The following is a 27,515-nucleotide window of genomic DNA, read 5'->3' as shown; positions in this document are numbered from 1 at the left end:
ATTTTCTTTAGCAGTTTATTAATTGCTGCCTGAAATACTTTTCTGAAACACAACGAGCTGCAAATGAATTCATGGGCTATTAATCTGCTGTACATGGCACTGGAGGGAAAGCTCATTAGGTGAGTTGATGCAATTACTGCTATTACATAACCATCTTCACAGAACATAGAGTAAATTATGGATAATAACATTCAATCTAAGTTGCTCCTTTAAACATTAAAGCTGGCAAGTGAAAGTTATGCCAAATCAGGGGTAAAGGCTAAAACACAGCAGAGGCAGACCCCAAAAGGAGAAAGGAAAAGAAGATCTGCTTCTTTGAAGACAAAAAGAAAAGCAAGAGATGTTTGTTTAACCATGGGAAACAATGCACAACAAGTAGAACCCAGTTCTCTACAAGAGAATTTTAATTGTACGTAGACAATTTTCAGCCACCCAGCATAACAAAGTGTGCATTATCCCTGGCAGAGCACAGGCTGACACTAGAGCACTGTGGTTTTTGTTGCAGGAAGATCCTTCCCCATTAGCTTTGTTCTCATCTTTAAAAAAATCTCCCCATCAGTGATATTGAGAGTTTGGCATTAACTTTTAAAAGCTCCCAATCTGTCAGCCTGAAAAAAAAAAAAATACAAGCTTTCCTATCCAATCAGCAACCGAAAAAAATCTCCAAACCAATCCATCCTTAAAAAACAAAACAAAAAATATGTGATCTCTATGGTTTGGGCATAGCTTCCCTGCTATCTGTATTTTCCAATTCTTAATTTAATTGGTATTTTCACAGTTTACATCTTTCTACTTTCAAAGCACTTACAATACAAGGTCTCCCAGTCTCTATGAACAGACATAATTTTTACCTCTCAAGACAGGAAAGACAGAATAATCACCTTGTAGGGTTTAGAGAGAGTCATTAGTCCCAGAACAGAATTCAGGGGTTTGTGATTTCCACTCTGATATTTAGCTCCCGCCTCTCGAGAAAGCAAGTTTACAGGCAAGGCAACTACTCTGGAATTTTTGAAAAAGCCCCCAGCCACTGCATGGTATTTAGGCATCGAGTTAAAAATCTAGCCTGTAGCAAAGCAGAAACAATTCCTAAATCCAGAGCTTCCTGCTGGCTAAAAAGCATAAAATAACCCCGGTTCAGTTCTGACTAACATCTAAATAAAGATTGCATGCATTCTAATTAATTCACTTTAAAATTATATCAGTGAAATCTGTATGAACTTCTCAAATACAGCTATGCAGACTAGCCCTCCACTTAGCCATTCACTGCAGATGGAATCATACTTCATTAAGGAGACTGAAAAAAATTAAAGAGAAATAAAAAATACAAACATGACAGTTCCTCAAGTTGATGTTTCTTGCTTGCCAATTTCAACCAGAATGAAAATAAGTAAATCCATTCATTCCATTGTTCAGTAGCAGAATGTAATCATATGTTCCAAGAAGCATGAACATTTAAATATTATAAGACTCAAGTCTGTGACAAAGAGTAACAGACATCTCTGGGTAAGTTAAAAAAAAAAAACAAAACAATAAATACAGAGCATAGAAACCAGATTCTCTCTTCTTCATGATAATTTCCCTGCATTCCCTTCCTCCCTCCTTCCCTCCCTCCAGAGATGTTAATTGTAAGCAGATTTGCAAATCTGAACATTGCTTCAGTGCACTGAAGTAATCTGGAACAACTCTGTCCCTTTATAAACATAATTTTGCTCTATTAGAGCTCACTGCAGACAAGGTTTATGCCAGTATAAAGAGAGCTGCTCTGCATCACACTCTGGTACGAGGGCTGGGTTGTGTCTGAAGGGATCCCAAAGATCATCAAGTACAGTGGCAGTCCCTGCAGCCTATACAGTTTACAAAAAAAGGATGGAATTTGAAGGGCTGCTGGGCTAAGCTGGGCAGTTGTGGCAGAAGGGAGCTCCATCTTCTTACCCCCTTATACCCTACAAAAAAATCCAGTTTAGGTTCTCTAGGCTAAGGCTTCACCTTACAAAGCGCCTGTCGAAGCATCCTGCTTGAAAGAGTCCATTCTTGTGCAAGAGCTCTGCCCAGTTCCCTAATTGCAGGAGGCAGTGCCGTATGTGTGACCCCTCGGCAGCTCCTGAGCACCTTGGGGCTGCATCCAGGCAACAGCGAGCTGCGAGCTGGCACCTGGGGTCACACCGAGGATGGGGCTTCAACAGCAGCGCAGGGATCACGTAATAGAAGGGCAAAGGTTAGTTTCCTAAGGCTCTCCATCACATAATGAGCCACTGTCAGCCTTAGCAGCCTTCTCACTTCAGCAGAAGCAAAAAACAAGAATCCTGCATGATCACTGCTTGTCTCTACGTGGTAATTAAAAAAAAACCAAACAGACTGGGAGGCTCCAAAGGACAGAAGTCATTTGGAGCAGGGTCCAGAGCCTCAGCTGCACCTACACTTCCCTAAACACTCCTACATGAGTTGAGGTGGGACAGCCACTCAAAAATCCCCAAACCTGATGTGGTGCTGTTGGAGGGACTGGCTCCAGGCCCTGAACTGGGAGTTGCAGCTCAGGTTTCGGGGACAAAGCTCTGGAGTTTCTGAAGAAAGGGTATCTGATTAAAGACAGCAGGGTTTTATTTCAAGCTGTGTTTTGTCCTGTTGTAGGATGATAAGGCAGGTCGTTTCCCCATACAGTCTTTGTCTTGCCTATCTGGAGCAAAAACTTTTTGCAACAGGGACTACACAATGAAAGAGGGTCCCTACACTAGTGGGATCTAGTTTCAGCAGGTCTTGCAGATATTATCACTAGGCAAATAGCTCCACTCCTGCCCTGGAGTTATTGACCTCTCTTGATCAGATCTGGGGAGTAAATGGGGTTGAAGATAGCTTTTTTCCCCCTACAGAACAAAACAACCTATACAGAAATGCAAATTTGGTGCATTCCTTCATCATCTCACTTCATTCTCTGAAACAAGATAAGAGCATACAAGAAATTCTCAGTATCTCTTCTCTTTAAAATGTACCCCGATTCTGAAACTCCTACTTATCACACTGGCTATGCACCCAATTCCCATCTCTCCTGTGATATTTGTGAGGAGCACTCTTTAAGCTCAAAGGGAGCTCCATATGCAGGTACTTTTGCATGTCCTTTAAAGACAGAATAAATAAACATAGGATTGTAGCTTTTAAGCACAGATTACTCTGTATACTGAAAATCAGCATCTACTCCTCCTTAGCTCCTGGGAACAGACCTTGCAGGTGCCATCATGATTACTTTCCCCATTTGGGACTGGTTTGAGCATTGTAGGCTTGTTTCCCTGAGAGATTTCTCTGATACTTTTTTCTGTCCTTTGTTCATGGCTTTCACATTACAAGATAAGAGAACTGTAAGAAGACCAAAAAATAAAATGTGAATAATGCACTGGGGGAAAAAGAAAAACCTCTATCTGGTAAGAAAAAGCCAAATGACAGATGTGCCTTTGTTTACATAAACTTCTAAAGAAATGGAGTTGAAACCTAGAGATGCGTATGAAAGAAGGTCAGATAAGAAAATAGATTCTCAAATCTCTTAAGAGATTAAAAGCTCCTGTTTATGAAGGGATAACACAGAATCACTTCAGACTTAGTTCTTAAACCCAGAAGACAAGACACACTGCATTCAAACTGATGACATTTAAAATAATTTCTCTGTTCCTTTGCAAATGTCTTCTACAGAAATGCAGCCAGAGGACATCCCTCACTTCTCCCCCCATCCTCTGTTCCCCCTCCAACCTGTTATCCCCCTTTCCAGTGCCTGTAGAATTTTGAGATAAAGGCAACTGCCAAAGGGCAATTTCACTCAGCTCACCCCAGGAAACAGGCAGAGCAAAACCTTAATTCCTGCTGGCAAAGCTCCAGCTACCCTATGGGAGAAAACAATCCATCACCTAAAAGGCACTAAGTCTTTATAGTTTATCCAAAGTAACTTTGGTTAACATGTTAGAAATACTGCTGATACTTCCAAAACCTACTCCGATGTGACGCTACAGCATTTAATAAGATTACTATTTCACGTCAGCAGTAAAATCCTTAGGAACTCAAGACCAACAAGCCCTCAGGTGAGAAAAGTGCTTTTGTTTCTCTTCCAGACAGCATCATACTTTTTTCCAAAGAAAGAAAAAGCTTCATGTGCACAGGTACATATGCAGTGAAATAGCTATCAATAAAATCCTCCTCATTCAATCTTCTGTCTTTGCATTTAGCCTACCTTCTCCTTTCCTGCCATCACAGTAACAGTCTGTACCTAAGTATAGATAAGTGCACCTCAGGCACACAAGAAAACTAGAAAACCAAACACGGAAAGTGAAATAATGGAAATCCTAAGACCTCCTCCATCAGTAGCTTGAAATTTTCCAATTACCACAACTTCACATTTCCATGAAAAGGAGCTGGAAACATAGCATCACGGCCCTAAGAATGTATCTGGTTCTTTCTCCACTTCTTAACACTCTTTCTCTGAGGGTAAAGAGACAGTGTGAGAGAGAAATGGGACGCAGTGAGGAGGGACAAATGTAACTTCAGGATCTCTAACTCCTGACCAAGTACAGAGAAGGGAACTACTGAGATATCCCACACAGTTCAGGGATGTAAAATGCTGAAGATAAGAAACTATTTAAATCACAGTTCAGATGTAAATGCCTCATCATGGTAATTTTTTCTATTCCTGTGATCTTAAACTCTCTCCAAGAAACTCTTGTGGGTAAATTAAAGTTAAGAATTGGTGTTGAGCAATTTTCCCTCCTCTCTTATGCACACACTGCAAATTTCTGTAGTGGTTATTATTGGAATTGACCTACTGACATCAGGAACATCGCTGATAGAGGTAAAAACCCTCAACAATCGAACAGATCACTACACCAGAGACTTTTTTGCTACTGCAATCAATCCAATCAAAAATGAGAAAGTTTCAGAAGCATTCCCCCATGGGATCTGAGAAAGGCTTTTTTAGCTATATTTTCAGTGTTGATGGGGATATCAATAAACTGAAAAAAGAGAATATCACATATTTCTACATAAATATTTTAAAATGTTAATTTAAAGGGCAAACCAGAGATTTGTAGAAAATAAGGGAGAGGGAAAATCCTTTGGGGTTTTGGTGTGCTTTGCATGGTCAGATTTACTGGTTTTGCAGGTTTATAGAAGAGCATTTGCCTTTGCAGGTTTAGAGAAGAGCTCATTTCACCTTTTAGAAAGGGTCCAGGCAGTAAAAACACACAGTTTTCAGGCTGCAGAACTAAGGACTCAGAAGTCTGTAAATAAAGGCCTAAAGTTGAAGTTGTGTACCAAATACATACTCCTTGCCCTCCATGTGAACACAAATAGTGGCTTCAATCACATAACTGCATAATACAGTAATTTCACAACCATAAAGTGCACCGGACTGTAAGGCGCACCCCCGGGGTGTTGGCAAAATTTGCAACTTTGTAGATCAGATAAGGCGCACTGGACTATAAGGCGCACTTTTTTTTGCAGCGAGGCTCCGCCCCCAGCTCCCCCCGTGCAGTTGCTGGCCAAGGCCCCGCCTCAACCTGGCAGCCATGGGCCCCCAGGCCCGCCTGTACCCGACGGGGCCGGGGCATGCCCGCCGCTGCTCCGTGCCGCCTCTCCGGGGCCAGGCTGTGGCCGCCGCACCTCCGTGCCCCCTCCATGGGGCCGGGGTGTGCCTGTGGAGGGGCCATCCCGCCTGCACGGGGCTGGGGCATGCTTCTGGAGGGGTTGTCCCGCCTGCACGGGGCCGGGGGTGCCTCTGAAGGGGCCGTCCTGCCTGCACGGGGACGGGGCGTGCCCGCCACCACTCCGCCCCGCCTCCACCTGGCAGCCGCGGCCCTGCCGGCTCCCCCCGCGGCTCGCAGCTCTCACTTCCGGGTAGGCAAATTTCTGAACTTTGTCCATCAGATAAGGCGCACCGGACCATAAGGCACACTTCTGGGTTCGGGGGAAAATTTTAGTCAAAAGGGTGCACCTTATAGTTGTGAAATTACTGTAATTTTTTCCCTTAGGACTGCCACATATATATAGGATACGACAAACAGTAAATTGTTTCTGAGACAACTTACATTCTTTGGACATTCCCACTTCAAAGCACTTTTGTAGTCTGCAGTACTGGCAGCGATTTCTGGTAACTTTATTGATAACACAGTTTTTATCTCTGTGACATGTGTAAACCATGTTCTTCTGGATACTCCTGCGGAAAAAGCCCTGGAATCAAGAAAAAAAGAAAACAAGTAAGCTTCTGAGCTTTCCATAAACCTTAGAGACAGGCACAAATGTTGCTTTAACATAACAAAATAAATTTAAAGTTATGGCTGGAGTATGGCATCTTTAAAGACTCAGTCTTACTATAATTTAGTACTGTTTGTTGCAACATAAGACTCATCGCCTAAATAAAAACTAATTATCTAATGCAACCTAAGGCCAAAATAAACAAAGCTAAAACTAGTAAGAGCATTCAGGAAATGAAGTCCTACATTTTACAAAAAAGCTCAACTAAAAATGGTTTGAGCTTATAATGTAAGTAATGAGTTGGGTAAACAACAGCCCTCCTAACAGACCCACTTGGAAGTCAGACACTCATCCAATAACAAACAGACTCTATCAGCCTTAAGGTCCCATCTATTTTTGTTACTGCAGAGATTCTCTAGCTTGAAGGCAGCACCTCAAAAGAGAAATAATTTGAAACCCAGGTCTCTTAACTGCTGAAACTCCTACAGCAATTAATGAGGCTTCTGCAGGTGGAAGAGTTCCAGTATCAGGTTATTGAGTTGTGAACTTGAAAAAGTTGCCAGTTACAGCACTTTTTTTCTTACTCAGAGACAGCTGCGAAAATAATCAAGTAATTACAATGATCTTGAACAGAAATTAAAGAAACCTAGAGGTCTGGTTTGTACTTAAGGAACACCATTTGACTGAACTCCTCCTTCAACAAGTAAAAAAGAGAAAAATAGCCATAAATGGTAAGGTTAGGTGGCACAGAAAAAAGGCAAAACCCAAGTTAATTTCTTTATCTGAACTAAACCCCAAGCTTTAGATAATATCATGTAATAATGAAGCAAAAAAAGAGGATTACTTTAAGCATTTTAGAGTTCAACCCACAGATATTCAGTGAAAGTATTTCTGCAACAGACATTTGGAAATTTGACAGGACTATTTAACCTTCTCACTCAGATTTTGAAAATCGTTTCAGCAAGCACCAGGGTCAAATTTCAGTCAACATCACAGCATAATGGAAGAATAGTTAGCAATTTAATATTTGTTGGAGGGCTTGAGAGGTTAAAACTCTTCAACCAGCCACATGTTTACACCCTACAGGGAAGCTGTAAACTTGATGCCACAGATGATAGCTCTGTGCCCACAATACATTTGTCTAAAGATGCAATCATGGTAAGCTATAAAATTGGCTCTCCTCGAAGTGCTCACCGAGATACGTGAGCAGTTCAAAAGACAAAACTCCTATCGTTGAGAATAGGCTGAGACTTTCTGGCTATATGATCAGGGAGTGGTAGGGCAGGCAGTAAGGGCTGGTCATAAATTCCTTGCACAACCAACGTGCTATAGACGCTAATGTTATGAAAATACCTCAGATTCACTCAGAACTGAAAAATGCCTCCTTAATCACCTAACCCCTGGCAAAAGTTTTCTGAAGCTCTTGCACAGACAAGCCTCATCCTGAGGTTAGCTCCTCTGTTTTAGGAGATATTTATTACTGTCATCAAAGAGCTAAATAAAAACTCCCCACATCTTTTCCTTAAGCTACTGGACACAGAAGAAGAATTTAAAGCTATTTGTTTGGATAATTAAAACCTTTCAAGTTATCAATAAACACTGCTATTTTATATTCTATGCTTCTGATCATTAACACTGCTTGAATTATTGCAGTGGCAGGTATGGCAAGTGCATGTACATTTGTTTACTTGTCAAAAAGAAAATTTATGGCAATATTCACTCCTTGCTTTGATATTCCCCTGTGATGCCTGGCTCTGGGGTAATTGCTGATGTGGCTAAAAAAACAGTGAGGCCTCTATGGCATTTATTTTGGTGTAATTCAACAGGCAGAAAATGCGAGCTATGCTGTTTCAAGAGTCTCTCTACAGCTTATTTGGTCATCACTTTCCAGCTGGAAAGATTCAGGACAAGCGGAAACTGGTAACTTTTATGTCAGTCATGCCAGCCTAATCCAGTGCTGCTGCAGGTGATTTAACATCCACAGCCACCAATGGCATTAGTCTCCTACCACCAGCCCGACAGGGCAAGAAACCATATGGCCCAAATAAACAAGTCACCCAATACTGGGAAAAGAAGAAAGGGTCCTCTCCAAATATATCTGTACTTCACCAAAATATAACCAGCAATTAATAGCACCTACTGGTCTGTTGTTCTGATATATAGCTGCAGGGTTTCCATCCTTACAAGCCAGGGTTTAATTACAGCCCATCAGGAAAGAAAGCAGAGGAGGCTGCCTCAGTCCTTACCAGACAGAGTTGACCACACAGTGCAACTGAAAAATGTGATCCATCTGCAGACAGCAAGTATAAAGCATTCATGAACTCATTACTAATAAAAAAGGCTTAAGAAGAACAAATTTGGAAAAAGCTGATATCCAGGTGGAAATGAAGACAGTTTCGTCATCAGCCTAACCTCCCCAGGCAGTGTCCTCCACAGAGTGAAAGATACAGAGGAGGATACTAATTGTGGAAGCTTTGACAAATTACTTTTTAACACCTGTAGCTCTCCCTGGATTTACTCATGGAACATAAATAAAAATAAACTTGTTTGCACAAAATATTCAGGTGAAAAAAAAGGTGCAATGTGGTCCTGGTCAAAGCTAAGGACATGATTCTCAATAATGTATTAGTGCCCACTCACCAGCATTCTTCCCCAAACCAGGACTGGAATATCATTCCTTATAAGATTTGTGACAAACTCATTTTAAAAGCTCAGCAATACATCATCAAAAAGACTGAATTTTTAAACTTTCCTCTGGAAAGGCACTGAGATTATAATTATCTTTGCACACAAACCCCAAACCAAGCTGTCCTAGGGAGAGGAACAGGAGTTCAGGCACTGGGGGTGAGGAGCATCATTTGCTGGGCACTCGGGGCTTAGTTTCCCCACCCTCCTCCACAAGCCTGATGCTATGAGTCACAAGTTATGGATGGCACTGCAAGCAGGATCTTGCTCAGAGATATTTCCTGAATCTGGGTTGAAAAAACAGAGTGTCTTGCCCTCTGCAAGGGTTTGGACCTCAACTGCAGCTCTGCAGTGAAAGAAAACTGTGTAGGACATGGAGATGGCAAAGCAGGTGCTTGCTGCCCAGTTAAACAGAAAAGCACATTTAAACTCTTTCAAGGTTGAGTTCCAAATAGCACAGGTATAATAACGGTGTCCTTTTCACTAAAAATACTGAAGTTAGAAGCAAGCCTAAGTTTTGCCCCATGTGCTTTTGGCCAAATGACTCCCATCTGATCTCACAACCCCAACAGTTTCTTCAAAAAACAAGAAAATACTGGTGTTAAGAAGTTGTCATAAACTTCAGAGACTGAAAATCACCACTGACTATAAGTTAATCAATAGTGCCTATTGGCTCTTGGAAAGCAATATACTACCTACTATAATACAGTCACCTCAAAATGAATCTGTTTGGCTGACTATTTACGAGGCATTTTTAATGCAAATATTTTAGCATCCCATCCAAATTAACACCCTGTAATGGGAGATGAGACACTCCAGTGCCAAAAACAATCACAAATGATTTTTTCTTTGTAATTTAAAAAGCCTTATGAATATATAAAAAATCCCATCCTGTGAGACATAAAGCATTACTGTCATACATAATTGTTTTTGATAGCACCTACAAAGTACTTGAATTTAAAGTAGAGGAAGCTACTGAAGGCCTATCAGGAACAGTGATTTACTCTGATATTCCTTTTATCCACAACTTTTGAAAGGAACATGGATCTTGTGTTTTTATTTTAGACAAGACAAAGCTTTGTGGAAATTACACTTTGGAATTAATTCTGCTTTTCTGAGTTGCTTTTATCAGCATCCTTTACACAGAACATTTTGGACAAACATTTCAATTTTTAATCTCATCTTTTCTGTGTATCATGCCACGTTCTTCCCAGGCCCACCAATCTTGTTATCTTAATGGATGACAGATAGAGTATCACTCTGACCATGCCACATTAGGCATCCTCATTTACCGAGTGCAAGGAAAAAATGCTGAGTATAAATTATTCAGAAATCTATTGTATCAGCATGTGTTCCCTGAGCATCCACCAGTGGCAGAGCAGAGAGATTATTTTTCACTTTTAATTGTGTTGATATCTTATCTGCCACACTGAAAACAGAGAGTGATACGTGAAACCAAATGTATCAAGCAGCAAACAAACCTGGCTTCCAAGGTCCATTGCATAGAAGTAAATAATCTATTTAGTCAATCCAACCTCAACACAATGCCAAAGAAACCACCTCATCCCATTCACCACTTACTTTTGCAGCAGTTGCCTGTGAATGGGTCAAACTTTGAGAGCTCAGTACAGAACAGAGTGCCCAAGGAAAATATTAACTATTTCAGTAATATTTTGAATGCTGTTATGACACTGGCAATCTGGATACAAAGGACCTCATTAAGGATGAGCCTTCAAGATAAGGTTAAATGTTTAAACTTATGAAGTCTTATAGATTTGTTAGCATGAACTGCTACCCTTACATACTTGATAGGAAATCTATACAACTCCCTATCCTTCACTGTCCAGTTGATTTTGGCAAGGCAGATGACTTAGTGCTCAAGTTATGCACATGCATGAAGAGATGGATCATTTGACCACAACAATGTCTTAAAAATATTTTGCCAGCACAAGGCATGCCAAGTATTATTTGCAGGCAGAGTGGGCTTACAAGCTGAAAACTTGCAATGCCAGCCAGGGACAGGGTAATCAGCAGAGAAGGGCTATTGCAAATTCAATCTGTTTGAACAGCCTGCTCGGTTCATCTGGTTCAGCTTTGATTACCCCCAAATACAGGCAGCTAGCTATGACTCCTGCAGATTTAGAGGCCATTTTTTGACAAATTTGCAAAATAAACTTCTGAGTGAAGCATATTGCTACTTTATCATAAAAGAAACAAAGGAGTAGGAAGGACTTCTCCGTGGTACAGTTTACTAATCATTTATAAACTCCGACTGAGCTCTGAGAGGAAAGATAAATACCAGTAACAACTGAAAAGAAAATCCAGCTTTATTTTGAAATAGAGGCTAGGCAAATATGTGCACTTTTTACAAAAGAAATGTTTGTGATGCAGGGCCTCTTTTCAATCTCTCTATTTTAATCATTTAAGTTACCCTCTATCCTTGCTCACCCTGTAAAATGTATTTAGAGAAGGCAAAGCTCCCATTCCTGCTGTCTCTGGAGCATCAACAGACATTTAAGGTATCTCTCAGTGATGAGATCTGCATAAAACTGCTTTGTTCTGTGACTGGGGAATTGCCCAGGTACCTGCATGAACTAAATGTAGTTTGCAGTACTTTTAATAGCTAGTGGTAGCAGTCAGGGAACAAAAAAACCCTGCCTCACCAAATCCTGGTAGCCTCAACAGTCAAGCTAAGGTAAAGACAAGCAATTTTTAGTTGTTAACCAGGGATATTTACTTTGGGAGGCCTAGGTAACATGCAAACCTGCAATTGGAGTTGCATAGAAGGGCTTACAAAAGACCTACAACCCACCATATACTGTTCAGCGATACCATACAGACAAAACACACTGCAAAATGGCTGTGGCCAGAACAGGAGACCCCAGAAGTAGTGAAAGCTACCAAATCAGCTATCTAAAAGGAAGCTCAAATAGCTTATTCCCAGGTGAACAGCACTTTTCCAGAATGTCTGCACTATCACACTTTGGAGGTCACGGTTTGCGGAATAAACAAATTAATTGTCTGACATTGTGGCTGGAAACCACCACTGGCACAAGATGGAAGCAGTTACAACAATAAGTAAAGGAAGGCTCGCTGCCAGAAAGCAGGGAACTTGTGCTGATGATGTATGTCAGGGCAGGACAGGAAGATCTTTCCAAAAACAAATTTCAGTAGGTGGTAGAGAGCATCTAGAAATGCCAGCCAGCCAGTGGTGGAAGAGCTCAGTATCAGCTTGCCCTGGAAGGGCTCTGGCTTTGTCTGTCATTGCTGGTATTTCCAGCTTGCCATACACACTTCTGCTTGTCTAGCCATTTATTCTGCAGATGAAGAGCAGCCCTAAGATTCTACGGCTAAAGAAACCTAAATTTGCTCTTGAAACCAATGTGGTAGTGATTTGCCTTCTTTTTAATAGACAGAATTCAAAATGCAATAAAAAGAAGCAGCTGTCATCCCATATCTTGCATATGGAAATGTAGACCTGTGGATTTAAGAGCAACCCACTAAGGGGCAAAAACGGTCCATTATGTTTTCATTGTTGTTACACAAATGGAGAAGTTTGAAATATCTCGGGATTTTGCATTTCTTAAAAAGAGAAAAGGGCCCAAAGCATGAGCAGATGAGGAACGTGTCACTACTCTCTAAGCTACCACAGCAGGGATACTCATCTGCAACTACAAAAAATTCGCCAGCAAAGACAGAGTGGGCCATGTCTGATAAACCCTAACAGTTTCTAATGTGAAAAAGGTCTTATGGGCTTCACAGGGCAAAAAAAAAATTCTGATGACAGAGCTTGAAGAAAATTGTTCGCAGGGCTAGTAATGTTGATTAGCCATTAGCTCCTGGTGAGGTTGCAAAAAATCTCATTTTTTATTACCAAAACATATTTTGATTCCACAAACCTTGGTTTAATGTAAAAAACATTCTATAAATCATCAAATCATTGATTACTTTTTTTTTTTCCTGGGGAGTTTGAAACACTTCTGCTGGCCAGCTGGCAGAGAGGCAGCTACCAACAAAACTGGGCAGATGTGTTCCACCAGCTGCAAATCTGCATCAACCGGATTCTTCCAGCAAGGGTACCACGACATCCCTAGGACTACGCACGTATTTTTCCACAATTTCGATTTTCACTGAACTCCTGACCTTTTTAGCAAACATGTCAAAGTCTCCAGACAGAACAGTCATCACCTTGAAACAATATGTGAGGGGAAAGAACGGTTGAGATTTTCTGCTTCTCCACTTCAGTGATTTAAATGGAGAGGAAGGTGCTGGTATGCGCTTCCATCTGCCTTTTTCAAATTAAGAAAAAAAAGGAGATGGAATGTATATAATTAAAAAGTTACAGTTAACTTCCTTTCAGTCATGTCTGTAGGATGATTTTTGGCCTGCTATGAAACTCCAGATGGGAAGAGTAATGAATATAATTTAATACAAATAACAGGAGATCAAAGAAGTGCTTTTCTGAGTTATTTCACACAGTTTAATGGAGAACTCAGGAATGAATTATTGCATTTTGCTGTTGTTTTATATTTTTGTTTATGCAAATCAATTCCCTTTAACCTAATTTGTGAAGGATCAGACCTATAACCCAATAAAACCATAAAATGTCACTAGGATAGTTGTACAACTGGCTAGCACTTATCCAAAAGGCTGTATGTTGCAAACTGCTCATCGTTTTTTTTCCTCTCTTCCCCTCCAGTGCCTCAGGATTTATACCACCAATTAAGACAATAATGAGTGCCCCAGGTTGACCTCCCAGGAGCAAGAATTAATTAAGCGCAGTATTTCTTCGTAAAGAATGACACTTTTCCAAACCATTTATGCAGCTGCCCTCCTGCATGGAAGCACAGTATCACAGAAGACTTTTCAAATTGCTATCTCTCAATTGTATGACTGATTTTGGGTTATGCTCTTAATTCATGTCTTTGTTTTTATCCACTGGGTTTTCGGATGGCTGGAGCGGGGGGACCATCTTCCATGGACAATGTCACAATTTTACTAGGATGCACATAGGGTTTTTTTTTTTGCACAGAGCTACAATGGAAATACACTAAACAACATCTATTCTAAAAGTAGTGGACCTCCTAGTAAAAACAAACAAAAAATCTCTACCAAGCTATACCCCTGCAGTGACATGCAGATTCCTGCAGCAGGCAGGACAAGGAAAAGACACATGTTAGGTATGCAATTACCATGCTGCAATTACTTGTAGCAGTCTCTCAAATTAACCTCTCCATTTAGTTGCTTGGCTGAGATGGAAACATGTGAAGAGGAAAGGGCAAGCTCAAACACAAACCTACATAAAAGAAGGTGTGTGTGTGTGCTCCAAGGAAATTCCCTACACAGGCAGGTTTTGTGTCCTTCTCCTTTTCCCCTCTCAGCCTTCCCCACAAAGGCTTGCAGAGTTCCCGCACATATTTGGCAGCAGAGTTATTTATCAAAAGAGGCACAGGGACTTTATTTAATTGTCAGCCAGTACAAAAATCCCTGCATTTCTGCACCATCTGAAATTTATAGCGGCACTAGTTTCTTTCCCGCTATCAGCAACCGAATGTTTAGAGCTCAGCTGAAATAATAATGCAAACTATGCCACAAATATTTATATATGCCTGCAAGCTGGCTGAGGCGCAATTCCCCTCACGCTAGCAGAGAGATCTGCACAGTTTGCGTGCACAGCCAGCTGTTCCCTGCTCTCGCCCCAGCTGACCTGGAACCAATGTAGCAGCCCAGCCTGAGCCTGGCTGGGTGGGTGGGTGCCTGTGGGTGCTGGCAAACAGCTGGCTTTGGCCATGCCACAGCATGGCCCCTTCTTACCTTCAACACCCAGCATGTTTCTATTCTCTTTGTCTGACCTGGGAGGAGTTTTAAAACACGCCTGATCTGCAGCAAAGAAGTTTCTGAGGAGGGATGAAGTGACATATGAAAACAATGCAGAAAGCAACTTAAAAATACTCAGAAGAAATAACATGGATATAAACATGCCAAAATAAACCAGATGTCTTGAGCTTTATGCTTCCTGGTACAGTTCTCAGGCATCTATCTATGAATGACTCATCAACACACGTTCACTATCTCCCCATAATTTTTTTGCTCTAAGTTTTGACAGTTGACATCTAAACAAATATGTTGTACCAGATCTCTTGAAATCTGGCAAGTAATATCTTGTACTTACTACTTTATGCTGCACTCTCATTCCTCTGTGTTCGACAACAAAGAAACTCTGCTAATATAGAACTATCCACTAAAATCCTCTAAAGCCTAGAGTTTAGTGAAACTTGGATGCCTGGAGACTAGAAAACAGAGTTCAAGTAAACACCCAGAAATATGCAAGTCTGGCTCTTTAGTACTGGCAGTAGTCAAGGAAAATTACCTTTCCATGCCGCAGCTGAAACTCATTACCAAAGGCGACAGCAGAGGGATGAGTTGGAGCTGGACCAGCTTGGAAAATCCACCATTTTTAAGAGTGAGATGGTGGCCATATTCCCCTGCCCAGTTTCCATACACAGTCAGAGCACCCACGGTCAAAATGGTCTGGACAACATGGGAAAACAGGCTGAGAAAGGTGGATGAAATGCAGTCTATGCCAGTGCAAGGGACTAGCAACTGCAGAAACAGAGCCAGAGGAATCAACTGACTAGTTCCTCCAAGCAATGAAGACTTTTAGGGTAACACTAATCAGAGAGATGTATCTTGTTGCAAACCCCAACACAAATCCCACTGAGATGCTGAAAAAGCATCACAGCTTTCAGGACAAATGCAGTGCTGCATCAACCTTGCCCAGTGGATCATTCAGCCAAGCTATATAAAGCAAGGGAGAGTCTTGGACTGGGCAACTTTGACGACAAGAAAACATGACCTTTCAGAGATGAGTGAATGAACTGGAGCTGATTAATCTAACACAGGAAAATCTTAGCAAGATGTTTTCCTGTTTTCTCCCTCCCCTGTCAGACTTCAATCAATGGCCAGATTCAAGCACAGAGCTCATATAATCACAAGACGATCATTCTTTCAGTTTACGAAAATCACATGGATTTGGTAAGATGAAAGGTCTTTTTAGTTAGTTCATCCATTCGGTTCCTGGATACTGTGCTAGCATCTCTTCTGTTCACCTAACACTCCCTCTTCTTTCCTTAAAAAAAAAAAGGTAGTTTTCACTTTTGTTTCTGTACATGTAACAACTGTGCATTAGTATCAACAAATGTGGACTGGGCAAGACCATTTGCAACAGCATCTGAGAAATGCCTTGATCCCCTGATCAAAAAAAACCCGTAAAAAATTGCTGTGCTCATTCATTTAAAAAATGATGGGTTGCAGAGCTCTCTCTTTTACATGCTCTGCTTAAATATTGCTAAATCTGGAGCAGTGCCACTCTTTTGTACCAGCAGAAAGCATATAAGGAACACGGTGCACACTGAAGCGAGGACATAATAATTTGCATATATTTATCACAGGTGCACAGGGTTCCAAGCAAGGCAAGCACTCCACAGACAGGGAAGACCTCTCTCCTGTTTGGAAGATTCATCTGGAGAGCAGCCAGCAAGGACACTCGCAGGAGTAGTGAACAGTAGCCCATTGGAGTGGTTACACCACAGCTATAAATCTCTGCTTTCCCTGCTAAGCGCTGGGGAGGAGGGAGAGGGAACTGGCCACAGCTGATAGTAATGGGTCCCATTAAATTGTCACTTTTAAAGAGACTCTAAAAGGAGAACAAACTTGCTTCATAAGCATTTGATCAGTTTGCCTGACATGAGGCAATGGTATACTCTGCTCACGCGCACTGGCTGGGGGCTGCTGGCGCTCCCCTCCGGCACTGGATTCTGAATAGATGGAGTGAAATCACTGACTGCATTTACAGCCAACCAAATCTACATTTCTGGCACTACTTGCAACTGTGTCTCACCTTATAATTTATGTATCCATTATTCTAGACAGGGGATCCAGAAACAATATACTTTTTCCCTCTAAAATATAACTATTATGATCCAGTTTTTATTGCATAGTAACTTTTCCCACTGAAATATATTAAATGAGAAATTTTAAGCATGGCCACATGAAATCATAAGGGACTTTACATTTAAAAAATGTTTTTTTACTTCTCAGCAGTCTCCTGAATTGAGCTGTGGACATTGTGGGGGCTCCTGCTTATTATCAAAAGGAAGAACAATTTATGAGTAGGGACTTTCAATATTTGGCAAACCAGCTGCAGCAGCACACCACTTAAACAGCTTCTATGCCAACATACCAAAAGTACAAATTACAGAATTGGGTGCATGACTTCTTTAACACTACAGATTTTCATAACTGGAGTACTGAGATGCACAGGTGTCACACCTAGAGGTATCCCCCGTATATGGGAAGTTCCTCTGAAATAATAAGAATAATAAGAAACAGCAAGAAGGACACAACATGTATGTAATTTACATGATTCTCAGGAGACAAGGTATCCATATTTCACGACTACAGTACAGTCTAGATACAAAGAGGGAAAGATATGCACATGGCTGTAATCTCAATTTTGTCATTTTCTACTCTTTTGAATGGGTACTCAAAAATAAAAGGATTTTTTTTTAGTAAGGCATTTGTTTTGTTTTACAGGGTGAAGAAAAAGAAGAATGTATATAATAAACAAATCAGATAAAGAATCTCTAAAGCTGACTTCACTGGAAATACTGAATCATGGAAAATTACATCCAGTTGTCTTTTCTGCTACAGCACAGACAAAGACCAGCTCCACAAATCTGCACAGCTCTGGGATCCATGGTGCAAATTCAATTGCACTCCATTTCCAGAAGAATCTAAAGCAAATACCCCTCTAGGAAATTTTCTCAAAGGAACACTTCATTCGGGATTAGAAAGAACCTCTGTGTCCATTATCAGGTCAGTCAGTAAGTGCAGATGGCAATGGAAGGCTACTTTCCAAGGTCAAAGTGTTTCTGCAATTTGGGAAGCTGACCATTTACAAACTGGGCAATGGTTTACAAAAACCAGAAAATCTAGAAAGATGTATCTTTCAAAGTAAATTCCAAACTTGTAGCAAAGAAAGAGCACCTGAATATCTACTTAACACGTAAGTGTGAACAGAATTAGATAATGATTAATTCAATTTTCTGCCATTATGAAACCCCATAATTTCGGATTTACTTCTCTAAGATATGCCAATTAGAAAGTCTTTAAGTACTTGCTCAGAAAAACTCAAACTACAATTTGAAAAGATGCCTAAAAGAAGAACAGCAGTGACCTCAACCATCTCACCAGGACCAAAATCACACTCAGCCAGAACCACTCTTGGTAAACTATTATTCTATTCTTTTTTCCAACAGGAAAAACAGTGCACTTTCTTATGGGTGCAGCAAACTATTCTAAATCTAAATGCAACAAACCAATTGTACAGTAATTTCACGAATACAAGCCGCAGCAATTTGACAAAAATTTTGGTGGAAACCCGGAAGTGCGGCTAATAGTCGGGGGTGGCTAATATGTGAATAATTTTCTGACATTTACAACCCCAGACGTGCCAGCCAGGGCGCTGAGCCAAGCACCGGCCAGTAAAAGCCGGCATTCCACGATTGTTACAGTGTTACTGTGTTGCCCTGGCTCCCTGCAGGCAGCACGGGGGGCGGGGAGAGAGGTGGGAGAGCTCTCTTTCCTCCTCTGCCGCGGTTCGGGGAGGACGGGGGGGGGGGGCACGCTGCCATTGCCGCGGCCCAGGGAGCCGACGGGGGCCCTGTGTCGCCATTGCCGCAGCCCGGGGAGCCGACGGGGGCCCTGCGCCGCCATTGCTGCGGCCCGGGGAGGAGGTGGGGTGCTTTCTCCGCGCCCGCCGCCGGCGCCACGGGTGCGGGAAAGCTCCATCCCCGCCCGCCGCCGCTGCCGTAGGAGCGGGGGAAGCTCCGTCCCTGCCTACCACCGCGGGGCAGCGCCGACCCGGGGTGACTGAGCCCAGTGGCAGCGGCGGCCGGCCCCGACCAGCAGCACCGGGCTGGGCCACCTGGCCCCGTCGGCAGCCCCTAGCGGGCCGAGCCTGCACAGCCTTAGCTCAGCCAGTAAACCCCGCCCTCCCGCGGTTCTGTTACTAATTGCACGCGGGTCCTCGCTGCGAACGACAGAGCGGCTTATATTCGGGTGCGGCTTATTTATGGACAAAAACCGAAATATTTACCAACACCCAGAGGTGCGGCTTATACTCAGTGAGGCTTGTATTCGTGAATTTACTGTATATTCTTCTCTATCAACTTCTCATGAACCAGATTTTTTTTAAAGTTCCAGAGTTAGAAAATGAAAGCTAGTTCATTGCAATTTTATACATTTGTAATTGCATAAATATGGTATAGTATAAAAAATAGGCTAATACTGTTATCAGAAAATCTCTGTGTATTTAATCTCTGAGATGTTTGCTGTGATATCCCTATTTCCTTACTTCCTGGATTACATCTGCAAACAGTACTTGTAAAGATCATATTATAAAATCTTGTATTAAATATGGTGGAAAGCTGCATTTTTTCCTACACTTCTACAATTTGCAGAGCGTGTGCACAGAACAGCCTGTACTCTACAACTATAATTAAAGGCCACATGTGGTCCTTAAACTAACAGAGAGGTATGAAACAGATTGACAAAATGAGAACAAAATAAAAGGTTTTTTCCTCTTTCTAGTGAAGAAAATTGAAAAAGTAAAACCCATTAGAAAACTTAGTGACAGGAAAATAAAAACACACTTCACATTCTCAGCATGCAAACTAGGGGACTTCTCAGCAGGCAAGTCTGAATTTCAGCCCACCTGCTTCTGGCATCTCTGGTTGGTAACTCACGGCATGATTTGCATAGAGAGCACTTTTACATGTGGATATAATTTACTTAATTCTGCTGAAGGTGTTGTAAAAACACACACATTACTGATCCGCTGTGAGCCCGAGCTCTCTCAGCCATTTGCTAATAAGCCACAACAGCTATGGGCAGGTGAAAGCTGGATAGAAATGTGGCAAATACATCTACAAGGACTCTTTATCATCCACTGTGCTGCAAGAAACCATGATTCAACTCCAGCAACAACATGTACATCCACATATAAATTTGAAATTTCTTCCTTTTACAGTGTATATTCCCAGATAGGGAAAGGCATAGACACAACCAAAAGAGTAAGACTCAAATATTTTAGTTTATTAATTACAACAACAATGAAAAAGCTGTAATTGTTCTTAGTGACCAAAGACCCTGAAAAGATAGGCAAGGTCAGCAGGCATGAAGGCTACATTTATATTAGGAAATGCTCTTGTGAACTGTCATGGGCACTATGGCTTTCTGGCATACAATGGGAAAGTCCACATCTACCTTAGATAACTCCTCCTGGCCTCTAAAACAGGACAGTTGTGTGCCAGAAAGCTATGCCCCAAAACGTGTCTGCTCACCAACACACCAGAGTTCAAGAGTCAGACATTGCTGTTCATTTTTGAGAAAGCCTTCACTGATGGTATCAGGAATTTCATAAGAGAAGAGAGTGCAAGATTCAAGCCAAACAATTATACATCGTTATTTGACAGTTCATGGAAAATAAGAGAGTACTTTCCAGTTCCTGTTTCCACAGGACATTAGCCCTTATGCTCACAAGTAAGTGGAGCAGTGGGGTTAGCACAGTTAGAAAGTTAATTTGCGATAACAGCACCAGCATGGTTGCCAGAAAAAATTACAGTTAAGTAAAACACAACTATTCTCACAGCTTAAGATGAACTCCTGGTCTACGACAAGGTAACAGACAGGATAAGAGGAAGATTAGCTGTGGATGTAGGTGCTGTACCCTCATGGGGATTCTGCTGCTCTTTTTCCATCCCTGCTCCAGAAGCCCAGCGGAGGGGAGCAGCTGAGCTACAGCCCATGCCCTGGGTCCAAAGCACTGGAAAGCATATTTGGCACACATAAACAATTGACATTTTTTCTGTCTGTCATGGTGAGCAAGTAATTTTATTTCTTCATTCATGGCATTCACACAAACCCAGAGAAATTTAATAAATCTGGTTAGAAAAATTTTTTGTTCCTGATCCCACCTATTTCATCATCTTTGCTTGCTCTCAGAGTGCTTCCAACTAATATATGTTTCCCCATCTTAAAATTTTTTAAACAAATTCAGGATATGTCAAAAGCTTATCTACCAAACAAAAAACAACAAAAAAAGAATTAAGAACTTACTGAAATAGATACCATCTTTTTCATGGGGCACCTGACCTTTCATGATTTGTTATTTGAAAAGCTAAAATTTCAAGGATGGCATTAAAACAATCAGGTCTCATCTGATAGCACAAAATGAATAAAATTTCCAGGTTTTCAGTATTACATTTAAAGCAGTTGCAACTCATTTAGCGTCTTCCTGCATATGGCACTGCTTTCTGCAAATGAATGGCTTGGAATGTTGCTATGTTGCAAAGTGCTTACAGTTTAAGATCAGATTATATTAATAGTATGCAGAATTGTATTTCAAAATGCATTTTTCACCTTCTAAAAAGTATTGTTGATTTAACTGAAACTAGGAGCAATTTTCTGTGATTTGAGGAATTTTTCATAGCTGTGCATGGATGACAGCACGCATCTCTACTGCTGGCACTGTCACTAATACAGCCTAAATGGAGACGAATACAGCTTGATCATTCAAGCTGATCTGTATTTTTCTTTGAACCAACAGAAGCTTTTGCCACAGCATTGCTGCAAACAATGTCACTTCTTTCCCTGATACAAATCATACCGCGTACATATTTTCAAGTATACAAGTTTTCTTACTTTCTGTTTCAATTATAGGTGATTAAAACATGCCGAGAAAACAAAACCAAACAAATACATGGAATGTTAGTTAGCTAGCTTTATGAAGTGTGCTTTCATTTTTTACTGCTAAATAGCTGAGAAAATTCTATGTCTGGATCCTTAATTCCCTGTAAAGGGGCATAAATATAGGCTTAAACATAATTATATTATAGCTAGAAGCTAACATGTGCAAGAGTGGTGTTATCAAAAAGAACTGCTGCTTAAGATCCCTCCACAATCCCAGAACTGCCCAAGAAAATGCAAATCTGTTCTCACATGATGTAAGAGACATTATTAAAAGGAAAAGGCATCTGTCCCAAAGGACACTGTTCCATAAAGGGAACTTTTTTATAACAATCCATAAAATATTTTAGGTCTCTCAGCAACATTTCTCGCAGACCAAAGCATTATATCATAGAACCATGATATCATTTAGGGTGGAAATAACATTCTTCCCATCAAATTTCAAACAAACAAATAAAATGAAAGCCAGTTCCCCTTTTTCTCTCTCTCTCTGTGTAGCATTTTGCAAACCAGTTGTTGTACCAATGCTGATCAGGGATTCATGGCCTGCATCAGGGAAACCCCAAAATCCTCAGCATCCAGAGGGGCATAATCATAGGGAACATCATATCGGAGAACATTAACACAGTTGTGCTTGGGCACCTAACCCAAAGACTCATTGGGACAGGCTGTTCTAGAGGGTGACCCAGAGCAGATCTGGTTTAGATGCTTTGAATCAGCAAACAGAGGAGCTTCTCTCTCTCTTAACAGACTGCAAAAAGCCCAGCCTTCAAAGCAATTTTGGGCCTCAAGTTGAGTGGTGGGACTGCCTCGCTTTGCATCTGTAAGTGATTAAGTTAGAACTATAACAAAATGACAGCTCCTAAGCTTAACATCTTAAGTTTAACAACAAATTTGAATGAAGCAAAAATTGTTTCATTTTCTCTATTTTTTTTCCCTATGTGTATTTTATCTTTTCTGGGGAGTCAGTCCTACAAAATTACAGACCTAAATGTCAAGGTTTATATAGATGCCTATTTCTTCATACTGCTTCAAGTCCATAATAAAAATATATATTTGAGTCAGGAATATGTCAAACAAATAGACATATTTTCATAGCTGAAGACCCTTGAAAATATATTAAATGTGGTTACCCTTTTAATTTAATGACTCCACATTAGATGTGATTCTATATGAAAACTCTGATGGAAGGAAAGCTATCCTTATTTTATGATAAAAGCCAACTTGGGATCACTCAGTATTGAAGCAGATTTATCTACATTTTTGTCTGTTAGCATCAATAGCAGGCAGAGAGGCATCTTCATCATTCAGACAAAACTGCTGGACCGTAAACCTACCCTCTTATATGCTGCGCTGTCTTCTCCCATGAAACTGCTCTAGGCATCTTTGCTGCCCACCGAATTCAAGCCAGTAATCCGGGCAGGACTGTCAGCAGAGGAATGCCGTCTTTTAAATGCCCAGAACAAGAGACAAGGCTCTCAGAGACAGCTGAAGCTGCCAGAACACCAGCTTCTCCTCCTCACCCACACAATGATGGCATTGTGCGGGGAATCCAGCCCACTACTCTCAGTCTCCCTTTCTGCAAACCCGGCTACAACAACGACTCAAGTCAGGACCAAAGAGCTGAGCGTTTGGTGACAGTCAGCCCCATAACCACTTGCACCAGCTGGATAAATCTAAATTGCACATTTTCAATGGAATTTGTTTGCGTGCTATCTAGCAACACCCAGAGACGAGGAGGGGGAGAAAAAAAGAAAGATCTCAGAAGTCTGTAACTGAGGTCATCAAACAACACAAGTAGATTCCAAAACCCACCTCTGAAATGCCATGCAGTTTACAAAATGGAAAAGTTGTAAATAAGCAGAATATTGTCAATGTACTGTTTTACAGATAAAAATATGGACTGTCTATGGAATTTTGCTTACGAAATACAAGTACACTGTGAAGATCGCTTTGATTTTGAAACTCTAATGCATACAGAAAGCCAATGATCAGCTATGAGGCACATGCACTTTTTTGTTTTGTGTAACACCCAGAAATAAACACAGAAGCACATTTTTGGGAGTGTTTTTTAACCATTTTGAAAGTCTCACTGCGGTTCACAAGTGCCTACTATGAAATACTCCATCTTCTAAAAACTTTAAATGCTTAGTATATCAACACCTGCCACAGAACAGTCTTCCTAGTACTACAGCAGAGTACTGAAGACTCCAGTAATGAATAAGACAGCAAGGTCACTAAAGTATTTGGCAAAGGATGTTAGGAGGTTGTTGTCCCAGGTACCTGAAAAAATAAGAACCAAGGATGACAGTGAGCCATCCTTGACTCACTGAGGAAGGGAGGACAGGAGAAAGCACCAATCCCATGTGAAAAGACCACAGCAATAGTTTGGCAATGAAGGTAGCCGAAGCCAGACTCTCATATCCTGAAGGAAAAATGACAACAGGTAGGGTAAAAAACAATACTGCAGATCAGAAATTATGTCATCATGACAGGATGTCTGAAAGAACCAACATTATAGTTGGTGATGCCACAAAGAGAGGATGGAAAGTTCTGTCTTCACGACTCTGAGTCCAAGGTAGCAGTGACGTGAGAAAGACAACATGCCAGGGAAGGATGGGAGGGGAGAAGTCAGAGATGGGAGTACTTTGGAAATCATCGATGGGTTGGTGGCAGCTGAGGGAAGACAAAATTTACAGCGCAGTGTTTCTCAAATTGAACATCACAAGGTCACAGTCACCATCCACAGCTCTCCAAGGGCGCCTGGCTAGAAGGGTCTCAATTAAAAATACACCTGTTATAATCAGAATAGTGCCATAATATCCCCCACTGGTCTACCATAAAAAGAGGTCAGTAAACAATGCTTTTTTAAATAGAAAACCAAAGAGCGGAACCTCAGGGAATGGCATCAGGAAGTGGATAAAGAGCCATTTAAGGAGCTATTGAAAAATCAGCAAGGGAAGAGTCCTGAAAGCCAGGAAGAAGAAAGCCTGATGAATTAAAGGCAGCCATCAACCCAAAACCTGGAGGACAGAAAACTGCTCCTTGCATTAGATGATTACTAATAATGATCACTGTGGCAGCAGCTTCACTGGAGCTCAAAGGAGAAAGGCAAAAGAGAAGGAAAACAGAGAGAAGACTAGAAGAAAAGCAATGGAAAGCTAGCACAGAGAAACCACAGATCAGGGTCCTAATGAGATAAATATGATGTGAGCAGTTTTCCATTTGTGTTTCCTTTGGACAACAAGACTGCCAGGAGTTCAAAGTGAAGGGTGAATGAGTCAGAAAGGAAAAAGGAAAAGACTCGAGAAAAGAACCTCAGAACAGAGGAAGGTGCAAATGCAGGAGAAAAAATGAGTGAATTTAAGATTTAACCACAGAATGGAGATTGCAAATTCGATGAAGAAAGAAGAACAGGAAACAGAAGTTAAAAAGGAGAAAACTGCAACATGGTCAGATGAAAAGAGAAAGAGATAGGCTGATATTTTAGTCTAGTTTCTTACGGAATGAGATTGCCTCTCCCCATCCTAACAGTTTCTGAATATGCTGGTCAGCTTCAGTGACAAATCTTGAAGAAAACAGAGCTCTTCGAAATTGCACGGAAATGTGTCTTCAAGGTAAATGGGCAATGAATTTGAGTTTCCTAACTACACAAAAGCCTGTAACACGAATTCTTCCTTATTATTTTTGCTCCCTTGATTTACCAGAAAATCAGCATGAAACTACAGCTCCATACTAAGTAGAAAACTTCAGTGAAACCCAGGCTCTCTAATAAATTTAATCAACTGAGAGTGAAGGCAAAGAAGAGAAGGCTTCTTCGAGCAGCAGTGCTCAGTTCTCAGTGCTTATTCAAACTTCCAAAGCAACTGGCTAATTTTTGTATGAAGAAGGCTGGAAAGAAAAGAGGTGCATGAAGAACTGATATTGAGAACAGAAGGTGAAAGAAGACTTGAGAACAGACAGAAGCCTGTATGGATACAGATCAGAAGTTCAAGGTGGTAGTTTTCTCAAGGTACAGGACCAACAGCTGATGACAGTATGAAAGCAAGTGTAAAGATGAAGGGAAAGTAAACCAAACAGTCAAAAAAGGCTCAAGAGAAAAGGGTAGGGTTCTTCGGAGAAAGAGTGGAAATTGATGACACAGGTTTCTGAGGTGGCCTCTGGTGTTGTGGTCTGCTGTCTGCACTCTGCTGTCATCCAGCTCACCACTTCTGTTGACCTGAAAGCTGAGACAACTTCCAACAGTAAATGTGGCACCTGACTGTCCACCAAAGGGACCAGTGGTTGATTCAGCAGCCACATCATGTTCTAGCATTCACTAAGGAATGTGATTCAATCCATGGAAGAGATTCTGTAAAACCTTAGTCCAACCTGTTGCAGAGCTAGCATCAACAAACCCAAATATTACCAGTCTCAAGCAGCTGAGTTACTACTTTGGAATCTTGCTGTTTCTCACAGAATAACAGGTTTTGTGTATAACTTATCATTTTTTCTTTTTCTTTTAACATCAGCTATAGCTAAGTGCTGAATTACCCCATCTTGCAAATTAGCAAATAAGTGAAGATAATTTTTTTGTTCTTGCTGAGTAATGGCGAACACATTACAAGATGGATTTCCTCATGCATTTTAACAAGTGAGATCTTGCTTTATTTATGAAAATGCTTTGCAGTAGGCCAGTGAAACTCCTACAGTGTGTTTTTGCATATTTTTCAAAAAGGATGAACTCTTAAGGGCACGTGACCTTTCTGCCATGGTCTGCAATTATGTCTGTGTTCAGAGGTAATGTGGGTGAGCAAGTTACACTACCAGCATTTGCATGTTAGTATCTGAGTATCTGAGTATGATGAGATCTATTTAAGGAAATCAGCTACAGCATATCCTTTCCATAGCTCTTCTTAACAAACAGTTAAATTTTAATAGTTTTATGGTATCTAAAAGAAAAAAAATACAGATCGAACTTCCAAAAGAAAACCTCAATACCAGAAAGAGGTTCTAAAACTGAGGTGAGATTAAGAAGGTACTTTAATTCAGTTTCTACAGCTATAAAACAGGGGGAAATCAGATTTCAATCCTTTAGTTTTTTGCTCTAATGACGCAAACCTAGGACTTTGATATTTTATGTAAGTACAAAAGGTCACTAGCATGGAAGAAGCTGAAGGTTCAAAGGATAAAGTAAAAATGGTTAACTACACACTATCTGAAAAATATATAGTTTCACAAAAATAAACCAGCAAAATGCCTTTTGTTAATTTATTCCAAGAACTTTATTTATATGGCTATAGCACCTGTCACATTTTCAGCATGCATTAGTACTGTACTAAACACTACACATCTATTTTAAGCTAAAGGATGAAAATCATAGGTCTTTTCTTTAACTGTTAAGAAAGATCACTGCACTAGGGTATGCTAACAAATTTATCTATGAGAGCATCTGCCCTATGGTACCATTCTTTACCATTTTTCACTCTACCTTCTTCCTTGCATGCATGGGAGTGCACACTGTGTGCACACCTCCAATTATTGCCACACAACATGGTGTAGCTGACATTGCTTCTCTGCTGGGTGTCTTCTCTTCAGACATTCTCTACTTTTGAGTGGTGTGTTTTATTACTGCATCCTATGGACAGTCATCAATTCATGCTCTGATAATCACAGCACTGGAAGGCAGCTGGCAGATGTGCCAGCAATGAAGTCTGACAGATTAAATTTTGCAAATACAAACCTGCTAATCCTCAAATTCCCAAACTGATTTGAGATTAGTTACATAGCTAGAGACTACACCAAAAATCTCCAGA

At 41.0% G+C, this 27,515-nt stretch overlaps 1 protein-coding gene across 8 annotated transcripts in view; it reads right to left on the bottom strand.

Moving 5' to 3' along the window:
• Positions 1-27,515, bottom strand: part of RARB (retinoic acid receptor beta) — a 324,037-nt gene that overhangs the window by 40,014 nt on the left and 256,508 nt on the right. For 7 of the 8 annotated variants that reach the window (XM_033085086.2, XM_033085269.2, XM_033085180.2 and 4 more), the window contains one exon: positions 6,060-6,201. In XM_033085086.2, coding sequence (XP_032940977.1) covers positions 6,060-6,201 — 142 coding nt within the window. Of the gene's footprint in view, positions 1-6,059; positions 6,202-23,057; positions 23,139-27,515 lie in introns of those variants that run through there. The other variant, XM_033085641.2, reaches the window with a different exon arrangement.

The sequence above is a fragment of the Catharus ustulatus genome, chromosome 1 (assembly GCF_009819885.2).
Source record: "Catharus ustulatus isolate bCatUst1 chromosome 1, bCatUst1.pri.v2, whole genome shotgun sequence".
Lineage (NCBI taxonomy): Eukaryota > Metazoa > Chordata > Aves > Passeriformes > Turdidae > Catharus > Catharus ustulatus.
The sequence above is the reverse complement of the archived record's forward strand: the minus strand, read 5'-3'. Positions and strand labels throughout refer to the sequence as shown.